The 26,031-nt window shown below is 43.4% G+C and overlaps 1 protein-coding gene across 1 annotated transcript in view; it reads right to left on the reverse strand.

The window, feature by feature from the left end:
- COG5 (component of oligomeric golgi complex 5) overlaps positions 1–26,031 on the reverse strand; it is a 156,658-nt gene extending 130,627 nt beyond the window's left edge. Inside the window, exons 1-6 of the mRNA XM_060692686.2 lie at positions 25,878–26,031; positions 24,299–24,438; positions 22,931–22,988; positions 15,130–15,184; positions 14,970–15,039; positions 6,355–6,475 (exon numbers count right to left, since the gene is read on the reverse strand). Of these exons, the coding sequence (XP_060548669.1) occupies positions 6,355–6,475; positions 14,970–15,039; positions 15,130–15,184; positions 22,931–22,988; positions 24,299–24,438; positions 25,878–25,956 (523 nt within the window). The 5' untranslated portion in view covers positions 25,957–26,031. The remainder of the gene's footprint in view (positions 1–6,354; positions 6,476–14,969; positions 15,040–15,129; positions 15,185–22,930; positions 22,989–24,298; positions 24,439–25,877) is intronic.

Genomic DNA, 26,031 nt, shown 5'->3' on the forward strand with positions numbered 1-26,031 from the left:
ATATCAGTGGGCACGCAAGTGTTGTCCTAGCTCAGCTCCAGCGGGAGGGCCTCCGGGGGGGGGGGAGGCCCGTTTTTCACTCTCCCGAGGCTTCAGAGGCTTTCTAGGAGCCTGGGGAGGGCTAAAACGGCCTTCCTCACCCCCAGGAGGCCCTCCGGGGGCGGGAAATGGCATGTTTCCCGACTTCCGGTCCCCTCCCCCCAAAAAGCCTCCGGAACCTGGGGAGGGCAAAAATCAGACCTACCAGGCCCACCGGGCCATTGTGTGCCAAAAGCAGGGGGAGCCCAGGGGGAGCAGCAAGACAAATTCCTTGTGTGTCCAATCACACTTGGCCAATAAAAAATTCAATCCTATTCTATTCTAAATATGGTTGGTGGACGATCAGATGATCAGAAACCAAAAGTTCCAGTTACTCTAAGACGGGGGTGTCAAACTCGATTTCATTGAGGGCCGCATCAGGGTTGTGTTTGATCTTGGGGTGGGGGGGCGTGGCCAGCTCTACGTCACTCGTGTCGGGGTTGCCTGTGGTGGCCCGAGCGCTCTGACAGAGAAAACGGGCTCCTGAGTTCTGTTTTCCACTGTGATGACCTCCTGCAACTCTCTGCCAGCAAAAATGGAGCTGGGGGGTGGGCACATGTGGCCTTTGCAAGCTCTGTTTTCGGCTGGGATGGCCTCCTGCAACCCTCTGCCAGCAAAAACGGAGCTCGGGGGGGCATGTGTGGCCCTTGCAAGCTCTGTTTCCCGCTGGGACAGCCTCCTGCAACCCTCTACCAGCGAAAACAGAGCTTGGGGAGACATGTGTGGCCCTTGCAAGCTCTGTTTTTGGCTGGGACGGCCTCCTGCAATGCTCTGCCAGCAAAAACAGAGCTCGGGGGGGCACGCGTGGCCCTTGCAAGCTCTGTTTTTGGCTGGGATGGCCTCCTGCAACCCTCTGCCAGCGAAAACAGAGCTCGGGGGGGCACGCATGGCCCTTGCAAGCTCTGTTTTCAGCTGGGACAGCCTCCTGCAATGCTCTGCCAGTGAAAAGAGAGCTCGGGGGGGCACGCGAGGCCCTTGCAAGCTCTGTTTCCCTCTGGGACAGCCTCCTGCAACCCTCTACCAGCGAAAACAGAGCTTGGGGAGGCATGTGTGGCCCTTGCAAGCTCTGTTTTTGGTTGGGACGGCCTCCTGCAATCCTCTGCCAGCGAAAACGGAGCTCGGGGGGGCACACGTGGCCCTTGCAAGCTCTGTTTTCGGCTGGGATGGCCTCCTGCAACCCTCTGCCAGTGAAAACAGAGCTCGGGGGGGGGGCACCCATGGCCCTTGCAAGCTCTGTTTTCGGCTGGGACCGCCTCCTGCAATCCTCTGCCAGCGAAAACGGAGCTCGGGGGGGGCATGCGTGGCCCTTGCAAGCTCTGTTTCCCGCTGGGATGGCTTTCTGCAACCCTCTGCCAGCCAAAACAGAGCTTGGGACGCGGCCCTCGCGAGCTCTGTTTTGGCTGGCAGAGGCACCACAGGCTGGTCCTTCACTATTTCCAAGGCGGCCCCACGCGCCAGATCTAAGCACCTTGTGGGCCGCATCTGGCCCACGGGCCTTGAGTTGGACACCCCTGCTCTAAGACTACGGCATGGGAACGAAAGGCTTGCGAACATTTTCACGATATGCTTAGTGAGATACATGGCTATTTATGTTCTAGGCTGCCAAGCTGCCATAGATACATAATTTAATCATACGATTAAGCCACAGCTTACCAGTCTTAACTCTCAAACAGCCACAACCTTGGAGTTTTGCAAATTTGTTTGCTGGGTAATTGTGTTACCTGTAGTCCTGGGCTTACAACCATCCGTTGAGTGACCGTTCGGACTAACCACAGCACTGAAAAAAAGTGACTTGTGACTGTTTTCACACTTACGACCATTGCGGCATCCTCCTCGGTCACATGATCGAAATTCGGACGCTTGGCAACCGATTCATATTTATGACGGTGGCAGTGTCCCAGGGTCACATGATCAACTTTTGCCACCTTCTGACAAGCAAAGTCAACGGGGAAGCCAGATTTACTAACAACCGTGTTACTAACTTACCAGCTGCAATGATTCCCTTAGCAACTGTGGCAAGAAAGGTTGTAAAAAGGGATGAAAGTCACTTAACAACTGTCTCGTTTAGCAACGGACATTTTTTAAGCTAAGTTGTGGTCGCAGACTACCTGTCCTGTTTTCAGAGTTAATTCCTGAAAGGGCGAGAAGATTCCTGTATTATAGGCAGAATACAATGAAGTAGTAAACTTGGACTCTATCCATGTAAATCAGGGGTGGGTTCTAAATTTTTTTACTACCGGTTCTGTGGGCGTGGCTTATTTTGTGGGCGTGGCTTGATGGTCATGTGACAATTCTACGGTCTACTCATTTGTTTTTGGAGGCACCAGTCTACCACCACACTGCCTTTTAACACTGATCAGCTGTAGGGCAGCCCTTTGAAGCCCCGCGGCAAGCTGGGACTCGGGAGGCAGCGAATAGATTGGGGGTGGGGCCAAATAAAAGGTAAGAATAACGCGGGGTAGCGGGGGGCACGGGGGGGGGAAGAACCGGTTCGGTGACGTCATATCGTCGCCGCTACCGGCTCAGTGGAACCGGGCCGAACTGGGAGGAACCCACCACTGATGTAAATCTAGTGTTACAAAAGCCGAATTTTCTAAAAAAAATTGTTTTAAAAACCCTATGAAAAGAAAGCAGCGATCATATTCCACAGATGCTCCATTAGAAAACATCGAAGGCTGTCAATTTTACTTCTGTTTTAATCTTTCCTAAGAAAAACTGCCAGGAATAAAATCAATGGCGCACTCATAGAAGCAGCTAATCAGTATCTATCTGTGGGATATGGTTAAGAAAAGAAAAAAAAATCCATATGGCAGCCACAATACATGACTCAGTCCAGAGCTGGTATTCAGTAGGTTCTGACCAGTTCTGGAGAACCGGTAGCGGAAATTTTGAGTAGTTCGGAGAACCGGTAGTAAAAATTCTGACTGGCCCCACCCCCATCTATTCTCTGCCTCCCGAGTCCCAGCTGATCGTGAGGAAATGGGGATTTTGCAGTAACCTTCCCCTGGATTGAGGAAGGAATGGAGATTTTATAGTATTCTTCTCCTGCCACACCCACCAAGCCATGCCACGCCCACCAAGCCACACCCACAGAACCGGTAGTAAAAATTTTTGAAACCCACCACTGGCTCTGTCCATCACACATAAAAAGCAGAGCAATATACCATTGTGGCTGCCATCTTGCCTTTCTTTCTTTCTTTCTTTCTTTCTTTCTTTCTTTCTTTCTTTCTTTCTTTCTTTCTTTCCTTCCTTCCTTCCTTCCTTCCTTCCTTCCTTCCTTCCTTCTTTCTCTTTTCTCTTTCCTTCTTTCCTTCCTTCTTTCTTTCTCTTTTCTCTTTCCTTCCTTCCTTCTTTCTTTCTCTTTTCTCTTTCCTTCCTTCCTTCCTTCCTTCTTTCTTTCTCTTTTCTCTTTCCTTCCTTCCTTCTTTCCTTCCTTCCTCCCCCCACCTCTCTTTCTCTCTTTCTTTCTTCATTTGGATCAAAGAGAGTTCCGACCATCAATTAAGCAGAAATTTCCTGACAGTGAGAACAATTAATCAGTGGAACTGCTTGCCACCATAAATTGTGGGTGCTCCAACACTGGAGGTTTTTAAGAAGATGTTGGATAACCATTTGTCTGAAGTGGTGTAGGGTTTCCTGCCCAAGCGGGGGTTGGACTAGAAGACCTCCAAGGCCCCTTCCAACTCTTGTTATTCTATTCTATTCTATTCTATTCTATTCTATTCTATTCTATTCTATTCTATTCTATTCTATTCTATTCTATTCTATTCTATTCTTCATTAAAATGTACTTTTAATCTCCTACGACATACTCTAGCAGCTATCTAATTAATGCATGAATGAGCTTTGCTTTGCTTCCATTTTCAAAAGTTCGCATTCAAGAATAAATTCTATTCTAATGAAGACAAAACACGTACATTGAAAAAAAAATTTGAGACAATCTCAGAGCTACAACTAGAAAACCCTAATCTCATTAAGACTTCCCTTTCAACAAAGCAGCTATTTATTATTTAGGATAAGTAAAGCCATTTTAAAAACTTTTAAAGGAAAATTAAAATTTAAGTCAATTTTCCCCAGAAGCCTACCAAATAGATTTGAGGGGATTTTTTTGTGGGCACAAGAATAAGAGCAAGCAAGAAATGTAGGTTCAATCTTCACTCATCATTCACTGCAAATTGATAAACATATTACCCCAGGACTAACTTGGTTTAAGAGAATTTATTTATTTATTTATTTATTGCAATTTATATGCCGCCTTTCTCCCTAGGGACTCAAGGCGGCTTACAAAATGACAACTTCAATACAAATCACAACACAATACCAAATTAAAATCAGTAACCCAATTATCCTGATCTGTTGAAAATGTAGAGCCCCTTTGCGTTCTCACTATAAGGTTCCCCTCGCACATACGTGCTAGTCGTTCCCCACTCTAGGGGGCAGTGCTCATCTCCGTTTCTGAACCGAAGAGCCAGCGCTGTCCAAGACGTCTCCGTGATCATGTGGCCGGCATGACTCAACGCCAAAGGCGCACGGAACGCTGTTCCCTTCCCATCAAAGGGGGTCCCTATTTTTCTACTTGCATTTTTTACGTGCTTTCGAACTGCTAGGTTGGCAGAAGCTGGGACAAGTCACGGGAGCTCACCCCATTACGCGGCACTAGAGATTCGAACCGCTGAACTGCCGACCTTTCGATCGACAAGCTCAGCGTCTTAGCCACTCAGCCACCGTGTCCCTTATGTTCTTACTATACTGAAATATTAAAGTTTACAATTCAACACCGCACCCAACTGAGACACATTAACTTCTGTTTCAAGGTCCTTCAAACATTCTCTTCCCTAAGAACTTGCAGAGTGACAAACAAGAGCAATTCTTGTCAGTGTAGGCTGTCAGTTTTCGATGACACCACATCAATAATCCGCAAAATGAAGGCCACTGGAGCTGAGAAATTGACAAAGATGAGTCTTTGTGCAAAGGATGTTCCCTTACTATTGTGCAGAAAGTACTTTGATTTTTCTTTTTTTTAAAAAAACCAACATATGTCCAATTCTTGACTTAACAACCATTCATTTAATGCCCATTAAAATGGCACTGAAGGCAGTGACTTATGGCCATTTTCACACTTATGACCCTTACAGCATCCCCGTGGTCACGCAATCAAAATTCAGATGCTCGGCAACTGCCTCGTATTTATGACGTTTGCAAGTGTCCCAAGATCGTGTGATCCCTTTTTGCGACCTTCCGACAAGGAAAAGTCCATGAGGAAGTCAGATTCACTTAACAACCGGGTTATTAATTTAACAACCGCAGATGATTCGCTTAACAACTGTGTCAGGAAAGGTCGTAAAATGGGGGCAAAACTCACTTCACAAATGAAGCCTCCCTTAGGGATAGACATGTGCGGCTCGATTTTGGTCATATGTCAAGGACTAGACCTGTAAAGCATCCAAGCAATATCCACAATATCTAAAAATCGATCTGACAAGTTTCTGTTCTGTTCCCACGACAATTCTGAGAAACATACAACGAAACGTTAAGTATGGCTAACTTCCGAAGTGTTCCAACCTAAAAGCAAACTCCTTCTCCCAACAAAAAACAAAACTTTTTATTAAGTTACTGTGAATTCCTCTCATTCACATCCAGCAAAGTCTTTCAAGGGAGAATTCACAGTCACAGACCTTATCTGGCTTGGAGAGCTGCCAGGCCGATATCTTCAAAACTTGACAAGGATTCATGGAGAGTCATGAACCAATTAAACGAACTAATTGTCTCCTGCAAACTCCACTCCCCTTTCGCTCCTCTTTTATTCCCTTTGGGAGGGCCATTCACCATCCACCTGTGGCTTTACTCCTGAGTCGGCCCTTGTTCCTTAGCTGTTCCCTTCTTCTGGCAGCTCTGCGAATGCGCATGCTGGGAACAGGTTCCAGCTGTTCTTCTGCCCCACTGATGTCCGACTCCGAAGGCAGCTGACAACTGTCAGACGGCCCTGGCCCCCTCTCTGCCTCTGACGCAGAGCACTCGTCAGAGCCTTCCCCAGACTCCAGGACTGGCCCATGTTCCTCCCCAACCTCCTCACTTTCTGAGTCTGCCACCAGCTCCACTGGCCACTGACGGGCCACAACACGAAGACTCATATTGACACGATTTTTCAAATAAAAGAAAATCCACCTCGAATCGTTCGAGATTTTTTTTTCTGAAGAAAACCCACACAATTGGCAAACACACGATCTTAAAAAAACAAACAACAACAACAAAAAAAACCCCGACCCACTGGACTTACCGAGTTCATTGAGACTCTGAGCAGCTTTGGTGATTTCCCGGCTTCCACCTTGAAGCTGGCCTTGAAGTCTTTTGCTGAGGTATAAAATCCGTATTATTCTCCTCAGCAGGTCGCAAGCAGCCTTGAGAGGAAAACATTGAATTAAGCGTGTGTTATTCAATATGCCCAAAAAAAAGCCAACACAGTTCTAGTCTGCATAAACAGAGGAATAGAATCAAGATCACGTGAAGTGTTAATACCACTTTATAATGCCTTGGTAAGGCCATACTTGGAATCCAGTTTTGGTCGCCATGATGTAAAAAAGATGTGGAGACTCTAGAAACAGTGCAGAGAAGAGCAACGAAGATGATTAGGGGAATTGGAGCAGTGGTGGGATTCAAATCATTTAACAACTGGTTCTCTGCCTAATGACCAGCTGGGTAGGCGTGGCTCGGTGGTCATGTGACCGTGTGGGCATGGTCAACTCAATGTCACTCACATCGATGGGCGCTTTACCTTAGCTGTTACAATGTAACAAGGGTTAACCAGAGAGGCAGTTTCTGTAACCAGGGCAATAAAGATTAGGCTAGAAATAACACCAGAATGTTTCCTTCCTGCCTTCCTTACAGGATTAGCACTGTAAAATGGGAAAAAACAAAATAAGATTTCTTCCGACAACCGGTTCTCCGAACTGCTTAGAAAGTTAACAACCGGTTTTCCCGAATAGGTGCGAACTGGCTGAATCCCACCACTGGACTGGAGGCTAAAACATACGATGAACGGTTGCTGGAACTGGGTATGTCTACTTTAATGAAAAGAAGGACTAGGGGAGACATGATAGCAGTCTTCTAATATCTCAGGGGCTGCCACAAAGAAGAGGGAGTCAAGCTATTCTACAAAGCATCTGAGGGCAGGACAAGAAGCAATGGGTGGAAACTAATCAAGGAGAGAAGCAACTTAGAACTAAGGAGGAATTTTCTGACAATTAGAACAATTAATCAGTGGAACAACTTGCCACCAGAAGTTGTGGATGCTCCAACACTGGAAGTTTTTAAGAAGAGATTGGACAACCATTTGTCTGAAGTGGTATAGGGTTTCCTGCCTAAGCAGGTTGGAGGACTTTTAATCCAACCCCCTGCTTAGACAGGAAACCCTACACCACTTCAGACAAATGGTTATCCAACCTCTTCTTAAAAACTTCCAGTGTTGGAGCTTTTGCAACTTCAGGTTGTTCCACTGATTAATTGTTCTCACTGTCAGGAAATTGTCATCCGATGGGAGCTAGGAAGCACGGCTTTTCCGCGTCAGTTTCAAACTTATAGTGTATATGTATAATTATATGCATATAATTATTTATTTTTTTGAGGGGCGCGAGGATCTATCAGAAGCGTTCTAGGGGTGAGAGGTATAGAAAAGGTTGGGACCCCCTGCACTAGATTCTTCTACTCTTATATAGCGGATGAACACATAGTTATACTTTGCTATGTAAAAAAAATAATAATAACCTGGTTTACATTATATTTCAGTACACCACTACAACATATATAGTATATACTCATGATCTCTTAAAGCTGACTCCGGTAATCCCTGTATCAAAGACGATCACTTATGCGGACTCTTTGTCTGTAACAAGGAACTAGGGCGGACTATGTGAAGTGCTTGAGGTTTAACAGTGAAAAATACGATGTCCTACTAAATATGAATCATATTTAGAATATGAAGCCGTAATGGGAACATTTTGTTGTGATGTAATTAAGATGTAATGTTAAACTAGAATTTAGTGGTATAGATATTGTACATAAAGCTTCCTTTCTTTCCTTTCCCCTCTTCCCTTTTTCTTTTCTTTTCTCTTTTCTTTCTTCCCTACCCTTCCCATTCTTTTCTCCTTTCCTGTCCTTTCTTCTTTCCTTTCCTTTCCTCCTCTTTCTCCTTTCCTTTCCCCTTTCCTTTCTTCTTTCCTTTCCTTTCCTCCTCTTTCTCCTTTCCTTTCCTTTCCCCTTACCTTCCTTCCCTTTCCCCTATCCTATCCTATCCTATCCTATCCTATCCTATCCTATCCTATCCTATCCTATCCTATCTCTTCCCCTTCCCCTTCCCCTTCCCCTTCCCCTTCCCCTTTCTCTTCCTTTCTCATTCACAAGGAGGACAACAGCATAGCCCTCTTCACTAATCTCCTTTCCTTTCCTTTCTTTCCTTCCTTTCCTTTCCCCTTCCCTTCCTTCCCTTCCCTTCCCTTCCTTTTCCCCTATCCTATCCTCCTTTCCTTTCCTCCTTTCCTTTCCTTTCCTTTCCTTTCCTTTCCTTTCCTTTCTCCTTTCCTTTCCTTTCCTTTCCTTTCCTTTCCTTTCCTTTCCTTTCCTTTCCCTTCCCTTCCCTTCCCTTCCCTTCCCTTTCTCATTCACAAGGAGGCCAACGGCATAGCCCTCTTCACTAATCCGTTTTCTACTTCATCTAAATCAGGATTAGTTCATCCAAACTGGTCAGGGTCACAAATCTGGAGCCTGATCTTATTTATTTTGTGCGTGTCGCTCACCATTTCAATATTAAACCGTGGAGATGAAATGCCAAACTCCGAATGTCAAACCGAAGTGGATGCCCCTCAATTTACTCCTCGTAGTAACACTTCAAAAGCCAGTGTGCTTGTTCATCAATTACCAGCATAGCGTGACTTTCAAATACATGACAAGGAGAAGTGGCACCCTTTCCACCAACTAGTTTTCTGCAATTAAATCTTCAGCTAAATGAACTTGCTTAATGACTTTAATTATGTGTATGGAGGCACCAGCATAAATCATTCACAGCACAATTGCAGTTCTAAACCCACTCAGCGCTACAAAACCTGTGGATTGTACAACGACAGGATTTGGATTACGTTCCTCGGTACCGTAATGGCTCCCTTTCGTTCCAAACCAGTACATTTTAATTGTTTGCACCACTGAATAAATTATGCAATTACAAAGAGAGGGATTTTCTTCCATGGTAATTAACGTCATGATTTTAATCCGTTATTTAAAGCAAACCCTTTCCTCCTTTAATGTGTAATTGGAGTAACCGAGCTTGCCTAAGATGCGCGAACATACAAATCGCACGAAGGATGGGAAAAAAGCTCAAAAGAGTACGAGAACTGAACTACGCGAGAATTGCGTTTTATAGTATTTTCCAAGGCAGGGGGTGAATTCTACAAATAAGTGAATGAAGTTCTTATATGTTTTTGATATCTGACAACCTTTGCGTTCTCAAAGATCCATATAGGGTTTGAAAAGGCAGGCAAGCTTGAAAGATTCCAGCTATAAAAATGATTCTAAAAGCAGATTATTTTTTTTAAAAAGCTGCTTTTAGTCGCTTGTGATTTTATATAGGCCGCTGGTTCGTATGAGGAATTTTGGCCCTTCAAAGTAAATCAACGGTCCCGCTATCACAAGCCTGGCATATCAACAGCTAAACAAACAATCTGGCAAGGAAAAGAACACGAAGAAAAGAGAGGCCTATATATATATGCATATTCTTTCTAGCCAGGTTTTACCTACGTAAGCTAAGGTGTTCTACAGCCCTGGTTCTGTGAAATCTCATTCACAAGTTTCTGGGCTTTTTATTTCTAGCTGACAAACAGCAACTCTGTGTTGCTCTCTGGGAGACTCAGATAGCTATTTCTGCCTTGTAAGGCGTCATCAGTGAGCCACACCCTCTTCTCAGGTATCCTCCCTGTAAAGGTACAATGTGTCTAGAAAGAATATGCACATAAAAGCCTACGAAAAAGAAAAAGACACATTGTACCTTTACAGGGAGGATACCTGAGAAGAGGGTGTGGCTCACTGATGAAGAGTTGCTGTTTGTCAGCTAGAAATAAAAAGCCCAGAAACTTGTGAATGAGATTTCACAGAACCAGGGCTGTAGAACATCTTAGCTTACGTAGGTAAAACCTGGCTAGAAAGAATATGCACATAAAAGCCTACGAAAAAGAAAAAGACACACACACACACACACACACACACACACACACACACACACATATATATATATATATATATGTAATAAAATTCATCATCATCATTGAACGACCCCTTAATCCCTTGCGGGGTGAAGTCTGGGCAACTGAATGGAGCTAGCAGAGTGTTTGAATGGCCGGATGCCCTTCCTGTTGACAATGAGGAGTTTTGTTCAGCAGATATATTTTCAGTGTGAGAGAGAGAGAAATGTCTGCCTCTACCTAGGATTGAACTCACAGCCTCCTCATCGTGAGGCAAGAGCTCCGCCTCTAGGCCACCGCACCACTCTTTTTTTATTATTATTAAAATTGCCGAGTGAAAAACACTCTCTCTGGCTCCATCACAGTTTTCTGTATTTTATAATATGCTTTTCATATTAATGTAACCTCCCAAGAGGAGATTAGAAAGAGAAATACAGGTAGCCCTCGACTTACGACCACAATCGAGCCCCAAATTTCTGTTATTAAGTGAGACATTTGTCAAATGTTACATTTCCCCATTTTACAACCTTTCTTGCCACTGCTGTTAAGCGAACCGCCACGGTGGTTACATTAATAACACGGTTGGTTAAGGGAATCTGCCTTCCCCCCATTGACTTGGAAGTCGCAAAAGGGGATCAGGTGACCCCAGCACAGTCATAAATATGAGTCAAATGCCAAGCGTCTGAATTTTGATCAGGTGACCACGGGGATGCCGCAACGGTCGTTATGTGCGAAAAATGCCCCTAATGGTCGCCTTTTTCAGTGCCGTGGTAACTTTGAACGGTCGCTAAAGTGAACCGTTGTAAGTCCAGGGCTAGCTGTGAAAGGAAAGACCATGATTTTAATTTAACTGATGGTAGGTAGATATCAGTTCGTCATTAAACACTAAATAAAAATTTAGGACAAAGCTATTGTTTGAGGTCTGACGATGCTTGATGCAGTTGAATTGGATACGGGGAAAATACAATTGCGTTAATCTTGCCGTACAAGCCTGAAATGTTAAAGATTTGTCAATTTTTCTCTGTTTAACCACAATTATCATCTTAAGATGGATCTTGGCAGACTTGAACCCTGGGCCCTATCTAACAAAATGAAATCCAATGTAGAGAAAAGTAAACTCTTACACTCAGGCAAGAAAAACCAAAAGTACAGATATAGACTGGATCAGTGGTGGGATGCCCCCGGTTTGGATCGGTTCGCAAGAACCGATAGTAAAACCAGCGGGAGCCCCACCCCCCACCCTGGATGTCGTCATCAGTGATCTGTGCATATGCAGAAGCTCGCGCGCATGCGCAATCCCGTTGCAAACTGATGGTAAAAGTAAGTAGAACCCACCCCTAGACCGGGTGAAACCAGGCTTAATAGTTAGTTAGTTAGTTTATTATATTTATATACCGCCCCCTCTCCCCAGGGATTCGGGGCGGTGAACAGCGAGCAAATAAAATACAGAGATACAAAATTTAAAACAATATTAAAATCCAATTAAATCAATTTGGCCCATAGTTAAAAACCCTATATTAAAACCCCTAATTTTTAAAACAATTTTTTTTAAAAAAGAGTAGGTCAGGCCAGCCCGGCTTGATGAAACAAAAACGTCTTTAGGGCAGTTCGGAAAGCACGAAGGTCAGGGATCCACCGTATCTCTAGGGGCAACTCGTTCCAGAGGGTAGATGCCCCCACAGAGAATGCTCTCCCCCTGGGGGCCGCCAGCCGGCATTGTCTGGCCGACGGCACCCTGAGGAGGCCCTCTCTGTGGGAGCGTACTGGTCGGTGGGAGGCTACCGGTGGCAGAAGACGGTCTTGTAATAGCAGTAACTGTGAGAGGGATCTTGGAGTTTTAGCGGACAACCAATTAAATATGAGTTAACGGTGTGCGGCGGCGGCCAAAAAAGCCAATGCAATCCTAAATTGCATTAACAAAGGGACACACAATCAAGATCAAGGGAGGTACTAATACCCCTCTGTAAAGCCTTAGTAAGGCCACACTTGGAATCCTGCATCCAGTTTTGTTTCACCACACTATAAAAAAAAAGATGCTGAGACTCCAGAAAAAGTGCAGAGAAGAGCAACCAAGATGATGAGGATAAAACATACGAAGAACAGTTGCAGGAACTGGGCACGGCTAGTCTAGTGAAGAGAAGGACCAGGGGAGACATGATAGCAGTCTTCCAATATTTGAGGGGCTGCCACAGAGAGGAGGAAGGGGGTCAAGCTATTTTTCAAAGCACCCCAAAGCCAGACAAGGAATAATGGATGGAAACTGACCAACGAGAGATTCAACCTGGAAATAAGGAGGAATTTTCTGACAGTGGGAACAATCAACCCGTGGAACAGAAGTTGTGGGAGCTTCATCACTGGAAGCTTTCAAGAAGAGACTGGACTGTCATCGTCAGAAATGGTATAGGCAGGGTCTCCTGCTTGGGCGGGGGGTTGGACTAGATGACCTCCAAGGTCCCTTCCAACTCTGTTAGTCTATTTTAGGCACGATATCAAGGGGACCTAGAGTTTTTTAAAGTGCTAAAGGGAAATACAGCAGAACTAAGATAGTACATAAAGAAATAATGCTTGAAACTAGGAAGTGTAAATTCCTGAATAGTGTTAACCTGATAGTGATGAGTTGTGTAAACAGAAACAAATGTAAATATAAGTACGTAGATGAACAATTGAATAAAAATAGAGAATATATATCCATGCCGATACGGTAAGCTGTAAAATAATATATGATGTAATGTTATGCTTGTTATGTGTTTTTAACGTGTTTTTGTTTTTGTTGTATTTTTCTTTATTTTGTTTTTTAAAAGTCAAAAGTTCAATAAAAATTATTTAAAAAAAGAAAAAGAAAGAATGCTTCTTTTTATAAAGCTTATTCCTTGCTACAGGTAGTCCTCGACTTACAACAGTTCATTTAATGACCGTTCGAAGTTACAACAGGGCTGAAAAAAGTGACTCTTGAGCATTTTTCACACTTACAACTGTTGCAGCATCCCCTTCAACACGTGATCAAACTTCAGACATTTGGCCACTGACTCATATTTATGACGTCTGCAGTGATTCTCCTTTTGTGACCTTCTGACGAGCAAAGTCAACAGGGAAGCTAGATTCACTTAACAACCGTGTTACGATCAGCTCTCCTAACAATTGTGGCAAGGAAGGTCATAAAATGGAGTAAAATTCACTTAACAATTCTCAAACAATCTCGCTGTTTGAGGGAGTTGCGTAACATTCCCAGAGACTCTTCCCATCCTGTTTACAATCTTTTTGGACTGTTGCCTTCTGGCAGAAGATACGGAACAATTTAAACTCGGACCACACGTTTTTCTGAATAGTTTTTATCCCAGAGCTATAATTGCACTCAACAATGAACTAAAGGGCCACCATCAGTGAGCTGTTGGACAGTATTACTTGATCTGTTGTGTGGATGTTTGGGTGGTTGAGGGGTGGGGAAATTGTGGTGGGTGGGGGTGTGTTTGGGGATTGTTATGTGTGTTGGACCTGGTCTTTGGGTGTTAAGTGAATTTCGTTGTATGGGTATACTGTGTATACACGTACAATGACAATAAAGTTATTTATTTAAAAATGTCTCGCATAGCGACAGAAATTCTGGGCTCTATTGCGGTCGTAAGTCGAAGACGTTGTGTCTGTACATAAAGAAATAATGCCTCTTTTTATAAGAGTTAATTCCTACTCCTTCCTACCGTCTACTGCGAGGAATTGAAAAAAAGTGAGAATTATGTCCATTCATCACAATATAATAGCACGAAGCTGGAGAAAAAGGGACATTAATTCTGAAAAACACGGGATTTTTTGACAAACACCCCCCCCCCAACTGTCAACAATTAACAATGATTGACACACAGCAATTTTTAATATTATGTCAGGGGTTTTTTAAAAAAAGATTCTCCGCGGATTTTCATCATGCCAAATACTATTTTCAATTTGGTTTCCACGAATCTCAGAAAATGTCATTTTATTTTTTTTGTAAATCTTGGGAAGTGAGGACCAAATTCTAAACCGAAGCTACAACTAAATTTAAAACGAGGCAAACCTTGCTAAAAATCTGACTTGGAAAGGCAACGAATAACTAACTGAGGAAAGGTTCTGGGAAATATATATATAAACCTCCAATTTTACGCGGGAGAAAACCCGAATAACCAAAGACCTACAAATATATATATATATATATATATATATATATATATATATATATATATATGTGTGTGTGTGTGTGTGTGTGTGTGTGTGTGTGTGTGTGTGTAAATGCGCTTTTTACAAATTTTGCCACGTAAAAAATTTCCTTTCTGCTTGCATTGTTTTTTTTTTGTTTTGTTTTATTTCCTCTCCTCTGAGAGGATTTTTTTTTTCTTTTAATGTTCACCATTCTTATGCAATGATTTTAATTATTTATTCTGGGAGTGTTTTCCCCTTTTCTCGAACAAGTAACTATAGCAACCCTGCAGAGCCCTCCAGAAAAAAAACAATCCGGTTATCTCTGTCCATCATTAATTCACTCCCATGTTGGAAGTCACAAAAACCCTGTTGTAAAAAATATCCTTCGCATCTGTTTCTCGTGCCATTGTTCTTCAGATGTCCGAAATACTCTTTTGCAGCCCAAAAGGAGAGGGAAAAAAGAACATTTTTGAAGAAGGAGAGAGAAGAGAGTATAACTTACCTGAAGCCTTGCTAGCTGCGCCGTGCGGGATACGATTTTGTTGTAGGGATCGATAATCTTGCCTTTGATCCTAAAGCGAAAAAGGAACCGTGTTTTAGAAACGTGGGTGATGCACGAGAATTTAAAAACTTCCAATGACGGGATACAGATCTTGGCATACCTGTCAACGGTACTCTGCAGGGCACTGATTCTGGTCTGCATCATTTCGAGAACACCTGTAACCAAAGATAGAAGAACCGATCAAAATAACTACCTCATGTGAAAGAAAGCTGGGTGGGTTTTTTTCCCCAGTTGAGGAAAAAAACTTAAAATAAGTTAGGAAATTGCAGAATTTATAATACAGGTAATCCTTGGCTGACAACGGTTCCTTTAGGGACGGTTCAAAGTTACAACGGCACTGAAAAAAGCGACTTTTTTTCACACTTATGACCGTTGCTGCATAACCGCGGTTACGTGATAAAAATTCAGACACTTGGCAGCTGACTCGTCTTTATGATGGTCGCAGCGTTCCGGGGATCGCCTTTTGCGACCTTCTGAGGAAAAAGTTAACGGGGAAGCCACGTTCGCTTAATCAACATGTGACTCACTGAACAACGGCAGGGATTCGCTTAACAACGGTGGCCAGGCAGGCCGTAAAACGGGGCGAAACTCACTTAAGAACTGTCTCGCTTAGCAACATGAACGTTGGGCTCAATTGCGACGGCGAGCAGGACCACGAGTGAGCCCAAAATTTACGTCACTAAATGAGACGTTTGTTCAGCGGTTTTTGCCCCATTTTATGATCTTCCTCCTCAGAGTTGTTAAGTGAATCACGGCTCTGCCAGCGAAAACGGAACTCGGGAAGGTGCAGCCGTGTGCGGCCCTCCGGAGCTCCATTTTCACTTGCAGAGGCACAACAGGCCAGTCCTTCTCTGTTTCCAGGGCGGCCACATAGGCCATATCTAAGCACCCCACAGGTCAGATCCGGCCCCCGGGCCCCTGAGTTTGACACCCCTGATATAGATAAGAGGTAATAAAGGATAATATTTGTAGCTCAGGGTTGACACGAGGGGTCCTTGGTGCCCTCTAAGCTTGCTTGTTTTCTTACAAACGTTTCATTACCATACTAGGTAACATCATCAGTGCTAGCGATGATCATACCTAGTTAGGATCACGAAACGTCTGCAAAAAAACAAAAACAAAAAACAAGCAAGCTCAGAGAGCACTAGAAATTCCTCCGCGACTGGAAAAAAAACAACAACCTGCGATGCGCTCGAATCCAAACCTAATCTCAGTCCAGAACCATCAATCAATCCAAGACAAGTGGCTGTTAACAGCAGGGCTAAAATATATGAACCCCGTTACTCAGACACCCTTGGTCTGCTGACAGCTCTTACTATTAATAGCAGCGATAGTGCATTTTACAAAGCTTTGCTGGCAGTTTGCAGGTCCAACTTTTGACAGAAAAAGAACAGGGGTTGGCTCTTTTGGGTGAGGGGAGGGCATCCATCAAATAGATGAAGAGGAAAATAGGCAATTCAACAGATTAATCTTTCTACATGCTACGACCCACTTCGTTTATATTCAAAAATCAGAGCACCCGGAATTGTTCTTGGTTTGCAAAAAAAAAAATCTCTACTGGAGGTGATGCAACCAAATATAATAATAAGGTAAAGGTTCCCCTCGCACATATTTGCTAGTCGTTCCCGACTCTAGGGGGCGGTGCTCATCTCCGTTTCAAAGCCGAAGAGCCAGCGCTGTCCGAAGACGTCTCCGTGGTCATGTGGCCTGCATGACTCAACGCCAAAGGCGCACGGGACGCTGTTCCCTTCCCACCAAAGGTGGTCCCTATTTTTTCTACTTGCGTTTTTTACGTGCTTTCGAACTGCTAGGTTGGCCGAGACTGAGACAAGTCACGGGAGCTCACCCCGTTACGTGGCACTAGGGATTCGAACCGCTGAACTGCCGACCTTTCGATCGACAAGCTCAGCGTCTTAGCCGCTGAGCCACCGCGTCCCTTTTCATCTAATAATAGCAAGCTGATTAAACTTAAATCATCCAAATCTCACGGTAAATATATTCCGGAAATAAAATTGTTGTCAAAATCGACAAAATGTACAGCCAAGCAGCGCAATGCCTTCTAAATTTATTTCTGTTTTTTTATTTTTAATCAGTATCTCGGCCCCTGGCAGCTGAATATCAAGGCAAACACTCATTCATTAAGAATCCAAGCGTTACGTATGTATTTCCTTTATGTAAAGGAAAATATTCAGGATCTGGAAAGGGGACCCAACAGAAGAAGCTAAATCCTAGCAGGTCGATCTGTTCAAATCCCGCAGCTCAGAATCTAAAGCCAAGAGGGATAATCCAGAATTTTTCAAGCTTTCCATTAACAGGGAAAAAAAAAAAAAGAGAATATTCTTGAATGCCTTCAAGCAATCTTCAATCAGTTACTGGATGAAAAGGAAACGGTATTTAAGCAAATGTCAGTGGATTGTGTGTTAGGTGTGATATTCCGGTAAGTTAGTGCTGGCTGGGGAATTCTGGGAGTTGAAGTCCACGCAACTTCAAAGTTGCCAAGATTGAAAAAAAAAAACATTGCTGTAGTAGGCATGGAACTGATTTCCTTGAGAGCAAACTGCTAGATTTGATAAATCTTCAGATTAAGCCAAAAAGGAGTTTTCTGCTATTAAATGACCTGCTAAATTTGGAGTTAATATAAAAATACCATTAAATGACCTGCTAAGTTAATATAAAAAGCATCCAAAGGCAAGAAACAATAGATGGAAACTAATCAAGGAGAGAAGCAACCTGGAATTAAGGAGAAACTTACTAACAGGTTTTCTGCTATTAAATGATCTGCTAAGTTTATAGTAAATATAAAAATACCATTAAATGACTTGCTAAATTAATATAAGATGCATCAGAAGGCAGGACAAGAAACAATGGATGGAAGCTAATCGAAACTAAACATACCTAAATAGGATGGCATGGAGCAGATTTCTGCTACCGGTTCCGGTGAACCGGTCCGAACCGGCTGAATGCCACTTCTGGTGAGAACAATTAACCAGTGGAACTGCTTGCCACCAGAAGTTGTGGATGCTCCATCACTGGAGATTTTTAAGAAGAGACTGGACTGCCACCTGTCTGAAATGGTATAGAGTCTCCTGCTTGAGTTGGAGTTGAGTTGGAGCCCTCTTACCGGCTCTATTCTGATTGATAGTTGAGCTGAGAATTTGTAACATTGAACAGATTAGGGGTATCCTGTAAAGGCGATGTATTTATTTTTTTTTTTTAATTTAAAAGTAATTTTGAAATTGCTTAAAAGAAAACGATTCTTAAGGGAAGCACAGTTCATTATGTAAGAACGGATTTGCAACAAGCTAGTAACAGGGCAGAAATACCTCTCCAAATGGAAAAAGAAAAACCACTCAAGCTAAACAGGAAAACACTAATATTTTTAATAGCGTTCGGTTATCAAAAGACCCTTTTTGGTGTTTTCCTCCCAACGAAGGCTACAATAATTAAATGTTCACACATTTTTCAGATGTACCTTTCAGGCTGCAGATGCCATCCAAAGTATAAAGTCATTTTTCTGTAGGAGTCCAATTCTATATATGGACCCAAGAAGGCTCAGCATACGGACATGAGGCGGTAAGTATTTGTCAACCCACACGTTTGTCAATGCTTACTCACTTACACATAAAGGAGACAGGATTCAGACTCAATATCATGCATTATTTAACCGAACGGAAAGTGTATGTTATTAGGTTTGCCACCTAATACGTCTTCCAGGACTGATTTAAAATTTTCAGTATGAAAACAGGCTCAATTCGGAGGCTGAAACAGCTGTAGGACGGGACGGGACGGGACGGAACAGAACATATGGAATGGAATGGAATGGAATGGAATGGAATAGAATAGAATAGAATAGAATAGAATAGAATAGAATAGAATAGAATAGAATAGAATAGAATAGAATAGAATACATGGAACGGAACAGAACAGAACAGATTAGAAAATAGAATAGAATAGAATATATGGAATGGAACAGAACGGAACAGAACAGAATATATGGAATGGAACAGAACAGAGCAGAAAATACGGAGTGGAGTCGAGTGGAGTGGAGTGGAATAGAATAGAATAGAATAGAATAGGAATATATGAAATGGAACAGAACAGAACAGAACAGAAAACAGAATAGAATATATGGAACGGAACAGAACAGAATAAAAAATATAGAATGGAATTGAATAGAATATATGGAATGGAACAGAACAGAAAATACGGAGTGGAATGGAATGGAATGGAATGGAATGGAATGGAATGGAATAGAATAGAATAGAATAGAATAGAATAGAATAGGAATATATGGAATGGAACAGAACGGAACAGAACAGAATATATGGAACGGAACAGAACAGAGCAGAAAATACGGAGTGGAGTGGAGTGGAGTGGAGTGGAGTGGAGTGGAATGGAATGGAATGGAATGGAATGGAATGGAATGGAATAGAATAGAATAAAATAGAATAGAATAGAATAGGAATATATGAAATGGAACAGAACAGAACAGAAAACAGAATAGAATATATGGAACGGAACAGAACAGAATAAAAAATATGGAATGGAATTGAATAGAATATATGGAATGGAACAGAACAGAAAATACGGAGTGGAATGGAATGGAATGGAATGGAATAGAATAGAATAGAATAGAATAGAATAGAATAGAATAGAATAGAATAGAATAGAATAGAATAGAATAGGAGTGGAGTGGAGTGGAGTGGAGTGGAGTGGAGTGGAGTGGAATGGAATGGAATGGAATGGAATAGAATAGAATATAGAGTTATTTATAGACCAAGTGTGATTGGACACACAGGGAATTTATCTCTGGTTCGTAATAAAAAGATGGACACAGCAAACGCCTTCTGATCCTCCAATCCTCAGAGGCGTTTGATATCAATAACCAGGATATCCTGCAGCGTTTACAGGTATCGTCCTCAACTTACAACCATTTGCTTAGTGACCGTTTGAAGTGGCGGTGGCACTGAAAAAAAGTGACTCATAAACGTTTTTCACACTTACGACCGTTGCAACAATCCCCATGGTCACGTGATCAAAATTCAGACGCTTGCCAACTGACTCGTATATATGACGGTTGCAGCGATCGCCTTTTGTGACCTTCTAACACGCAAAACCAACGGGGAAGCCAGATTCACGTAACAACCCGTGTTACTATCAACGGCAGCAATTCGCCTAACAATTGGGGCCAGAAAGGTCATAAAAGGGGGCGAAACTCACTTAACGACCGTCTTCCTAAGCCATGGAAATTTTGGGCCTAATTGTGGTCGTAAGTCGAGGACCCCCTGTAGCCTAATTACAGGACTTCACAATACTGTGTTAATTCTGGCTTGATTGGCCTGAACATTTCCTAAATGGCAGAAAATTATTCACCGGTTCAGATTTTTTGAAAATAGCCCACGCACCCTTCTCCGGTTCTCTGCAACGTCTGATTTTACTGCCCCATTGTGTTTGTGAAAAAATAAATTGTGAGTTTGTTGGTTTCTCTCCGAGCTTGGTGGTTTTCTTACAGACATTTCATTGCCCAACTAAATAACATCATCAGTGCTATCTGATGAGTTATAGTGGGTGCCCCTAGATACACCCACATTACACCAATTCTCCGCGAGCTGCACTGGCTCCCTATCGGGCTCCGGGCTCCGGGCGCAATTCAAGGTGTTGGTTATTACCTTTAAAGCCCTACATGGCTCAGGGCCAGGCTATCTTCGAGACCGCCTCCTACCACATAGCTCCCAGCGACCGGTAAGATCCCACAGAGTCGGTCTCCTCCGGGTCCCGTCAGCTAAACAATGTCGGCTGGCGGGCCCGCAGGGGAGGGCCTTCTCTGTGGCTGCCCCGGCTCTCTGGAACCAATTACCTCCTGAACTCCGGACCACCCCCACCCTATTGGCAGTCCGGAAAGCGGTGAAGACCTGGCTCTTCCGGCAGGCCTGGGGCCGTTGATCTCGTTATAGTGATCTTACGAGACCCGGCCACAAATTGGAGTGTATGTGTTTTAACGTTTTAATGTTTTAATGTCTTCTTTTAACTTTTGTATAGGATATTGTTGCATTGTTTTATTCTCTGTTGTAAGCCGCCCAGAGTCCCTCGGGAGTGGGGCGGCATAGAAATGCGACAAAATAAATAAAATAAATAAAATAGCAGCCAGTAGGGTTTGCTCTCTGTCTATATTCATATCCCAGTGTCTTGCCCTGTCAATGGAGTGGATGTTAGCGGTTTCTTCATTAGGTTGTGGTTTATTGTTAGCTTGTTTGTCTGTACTGGCAGTTCCTTAATTGGGATATTGTTCCCTTCTTGGTCTAGTGTTAATCTTGGTGTTAATCTCGGTTTATGTGGGTGTTGATTACTGGTGAGGAGGTTTTTGGGGTCTTTTTTCCCCCCTTTGGGCTTCTTAATTGTGTCTTTTGAGTAGTAAGTAAATGACAGACAAGTGATGGTGAACCTTTTGGCTGTCGTGTGCCAAAAGCGGGGGGAGCGGGGGGGGTTGCACCCACGTGTGCCCACACCCATAATTCAGTGTGCCCCACCCCTCATACACATGCGCGCGCAACACCCGTGCACTCTCCCCACTTTTGGCACGAGATGGCATGGTGGGCCCAGTAGGCCCATTTTTCGCCCTCCCTAGACTCCAGAGACTTTTTTGGAGCCTGGGGAGGGCGAAAACAGCCTTCCCCATCCCCCCCAGAGGCTATCTGGAGGCCGGAAGTAGCCTGTTTCCCGAATTCCAGTGGGCCCGGAAGGCCCCAAAATCAGCTGAACTAGGGCAATGCTCACGTGCCCACCGATATGGCTCTGCGTGCCACCTGTGGCACGCGTGTCGTACGTTCGCCATCCCGGCACTAGTATATAAAAATAAGAGCAAACTCCATTTTTTTTCTCTAATTCTTTTTTTTTCTTCAAGTTTTTTATTTTTATTTTTTACAAACATATCAATGTGCGAACAGTGTGGCACCTGAGTGGCTTACATTTTAGTACAAATAAAATAATATTCATCATATTTACTAGAGTTGACAAGCTTATATAGTTCTAATAGTAATACACACGTTTATCTTAAATTATAATCTTCCATTATTTAATTATTCAATATTCAATATGTTATTTTTATGCCAATCACCATATTATTCAAACATGCTTAATAATACCATCGTTCAAATTCTAGCTTCCCCTCTTGTTATTATTTCACCTTATGATATAAAAATGTATATTCCATTAATCCCCCTCTCTCTATTATCCATTCCTACTCTTTTACTTATAGCACTATTATATTTAAAAATGCTCCGTTTCTATCCGTCGTCTCTTGCCCGTTTTAAAGCTTTAATTGTTTGTTTCTTCCCCTGCCTCCCATATTCCTCTCTTGGATCTTTATTTTTTCTCTAGTTCTGAAGCTGTTTCCTGTTTGGTAACAGCCAAGCAAGAACCCCTGTGCTAAAAATATTCTTGAAACACAATTATATTTATTAGTTTGTGTACTGTAAGCGCTTTCTCGCTTATTAAAACGCTATTATCCAAATCTGTATTATAGATTGCTTGCAAATACTGATTCTCCGTTGTTTTCTATAGAACAATATTTCCACGCAGGCAGAAAAGTTACCGTACGTGCGGGAAATCGGTGAAGAACTGCGCCACCTGCTGGCAATATAAATAAGTACAACTCGTTGTACAGGTTGTTTGAAAGGGGCCAAAAAACAGAGAATACAGGTGCTGCTTGATTCACAACAGTTTATTTAGTTACAACTTTGGCTGGCTGAGGAATTCTGGGAGTTGAGGTCCACAAAGTTTGAAGTTCATAAGGTTGAGAAATAATGATTTAGAACATAAGACCGAGGCACCCATTAGAAGGCCTACATTTACGCACATTTGTAGGCGCGCAATAAATTGTATAATCAACGAAAGTTACTTACCTTCCAAAGATTCTATGCCAGTCGCTTGTGCCAACAAGTCCTCATGCCTTGCAACTACCTAAAAGGTGAAAATATCAATCAGAAGCTTTAAAAAGCTTATGTTTTAGAAGTATTTAAAAAGATCCTATTGGCCTCTCTCAAACCATGGATTTCCCAGCAGGCTTATGGATCCCATGGAAATAGGGAGCCCGTAAGGTGGTGGTATTATGTATAGGATATTGGTCCATTCTCCTTTGTTTACATTCACGTTGGATTATTTTTCATTATTATTTTAGACCTGTTTTTAATTGTTGTACTGTAGATTGCCAAGATTCATATTTGAAAGATAGGCAGCTAAGTAAACTACATAAATGGGCAGGAAGGTAGAAGGTAGTTAGGTAGTTAGGTACCTAGTTAGCCACGGTGGCGCAGTGGTTAGAGTGCAGTACTGCAAGCTACTTCTGCTGGCTGCCGGCTGCCTGCAATTTGGCAGTTCAAATCTCACCAGGCTCAAGGTTGACTCAGCCTTCCATCCTTCCGAGGTGGGTCAAATGAGGACCCAGATTGTTGGGGGCAATAGGCTGACTCTGTAAACCACTGAGAGAGGCCTGCAAAGCACTATAAAGTGGTATATAAGTCTAAGTGCTATTGCTATTGTTAGGTAGAAAGGCAGGTAGGCAGGTAGATAGATAGATAGATAGATAGATAGATAGATAGATAGATAGATAGATAATGGATGGATAACTGAATGGACAGAGAGATGGATGGATAGGTGAATGGATGGATGGATGGAGAGATAGCTAGATAGACTGACAGATGATGCATAGCTGGATGGACAGACAGACGGATGGAGAAACTGATTGATGGATAGATGGATGGGTGGGTGGATGGAGAGAGAGAGAGAGAGAGAGAGAGAGAAAGAAAGAAAATACATACATACATATGCATGCATACATACATACATACATACATACATACATACATACATACCAGGACAGACAGACAACTGCGACAGAATCTGATGTCTGAGACCAGAACATGTGGCAAAGTTCTTACGATTCTGTCCAGATTTTGCATCTCCAATGCTAAATGTTAAGACTTCCCGACAACTCTCTATTGATCTCAATATTTCATTCAAAGTGAACTGATACTAACCCAATACTAAAACACGCTTGAGGAATACGATACGCAAGATTAGATAAAAGCTTCGTGTCTTATTTTTTCAGTCTCAAAGCAGCCAATCTCCTGTTTTTACGGAACACCTGTATTAATTTGGAACGGTCAACAAATTGCGATACACGACTGTCCATCCATTAGATCAAAAGCAACGCTCTTATCATTCTTTTATTTCACGTCTACCTTTAATTAGTAATACAAATAAGTACTTACTTGCAAGTGGAGCTCTTTATCTAGCTGGCTGATCCCTTGAGCGAGCTTTGCCAATTGTTCAGCAATAACAGCCTGGTGGATGGATTGAGAGGTATATGCCTTCACATCAAAATCTTCCCGCAAAAAATCCACGTAACATTCTGAAAGGGACGCAGAAGCAAAAGAAAACAAGAAAAGTTTGCTTCCTTTTTTGCTTGCTCAGAGAGAATCAAGAGTCATTTTTGAGTTTGCTCTATGCAGAACAAAGAAATTTAGAATAAAGCTTTAAGACCAAGAGGTTCCCTTCAAAATATGGGTTTCCTGACTAAGCAGGGGGTTGGACTAGAAGACCTCCAAGGTCCCTTCGATCTTCGAAACCGAATTAGGAACATGAAACACAGAGATGAAATCCTACAAGGGGGTTTAAATTTTTAGGGCCTGCAACAAATAGTACCACAGAGAGAGTTGGCAGTGCAGTGTTGGTCAAGCTTAGCCACTTGAAGACGGGTGGACTTCAACTCCCAGAATTCCCCAGCCAGCATTACTGGCTGCTGCCATGCCAATGCAATCATGCATCAAAATGGAGACAATGCAAGGCAATGTGGAATTCTGGGAGTTAAAAGTCATTTGAAGCTTGGCCATTTGAAGACGGGTGGACTTCGACTCCCAGAATTCCCCGTTGCATTGCACCGACTCCATTGTAGCGCAGGACTGCATTGCATAGCAGCAGCCAATAGTGCTGGCTGGGGAATTCTGGGAGTTGAAGTCCACCCGTCTTCAAATGGCCAGGCTTCAAATGACTTCAAACTCCCAGAATTCTATGTCGAATATTTGAACACTGAATAATATTCAAACATATTTCAACTCCCAGAATTCCCCATGGCACTACATTGACTCCATTGTAACGTATGATTGCATGGCATGGCAGCGGCCAGCAATGCCAGCTGGGGAATTCTGGGAGTTGAAGTCATTTGAAGCTTGACCATTTGAAGACCGGTGGACTTCAACTCCCAGAATTCCCCCATTGCATTGCACTGACTCCATTGGCCAGCAGTGCTGGCCTGAGAATTCTGGGAGTTGAAGTAACAGTAACAGAATTGGAAGCGACTTAGGAGGTCATCTAGTCCAACCCCCTGCCCACGCACTAGGGATTTGAACCGCCGAACGGCCAAGCGTTCTGATTGACAAGCTCAGTGTCTTTGCCACTGAGCCACCTAGCCATTTGAAGCTTGGCCATGTGAAGACCGGTGGACTTCAACTCCCAGAATTCCCCATTGCATTGCATCGCATTTGTCTCCATTGTGACGCATGCGTGGCAGCGACCAAGCAATGCTGGCTGAGGAATTCTGGGAGTTGAAGTCCACCCGACTTCAAGTGGGCCACTTCGGACCACACACTGCCTTAGGAGGATTGCAAGCAACTATTGACTCTCGGCTGCCACCTAGCGACGCCCAAAGGCTTTTGCAGCCCCCTACTAGGCAGATAGTGAATGCCGGTGAACCCCAAGGGGTCTTTTTTTGGGGGGGGGGAGTAAAGTAATTAAAACCCCGCTAACAACCAGGGCAGACCCTTCCCTTCGTCCCCGGCCTTTCTTCCTCACCATCTCCCAGGAGCTCCCCAGGACCCGGCTCGGAAAGAGCTGCCGTCCCCGTCTCGGGAATACTTTTCACTCCTTCCATGCTGGCACCAAGAAGAACCCAGCTGCGGCCGTGACGACATAAAAGGGCGCCGGCCTACACTCTGTCGCGCGTCGC

Source organism: Pantherophis guttatus, chromosome 7, assembly GCF_059756535.1.
Source record: "Pantherophis guttatus breed Tessera chromosome 7, ASM5975653v1, whole genome shotgun sequence".
Classification (NCBI taxonomy): domain Eukaryota; kingdom Metazoa; phylum Chordata; class Lepidosauria; order Squamata; family Colubridae; genus Pantherophis; species Pantherophis guttatus.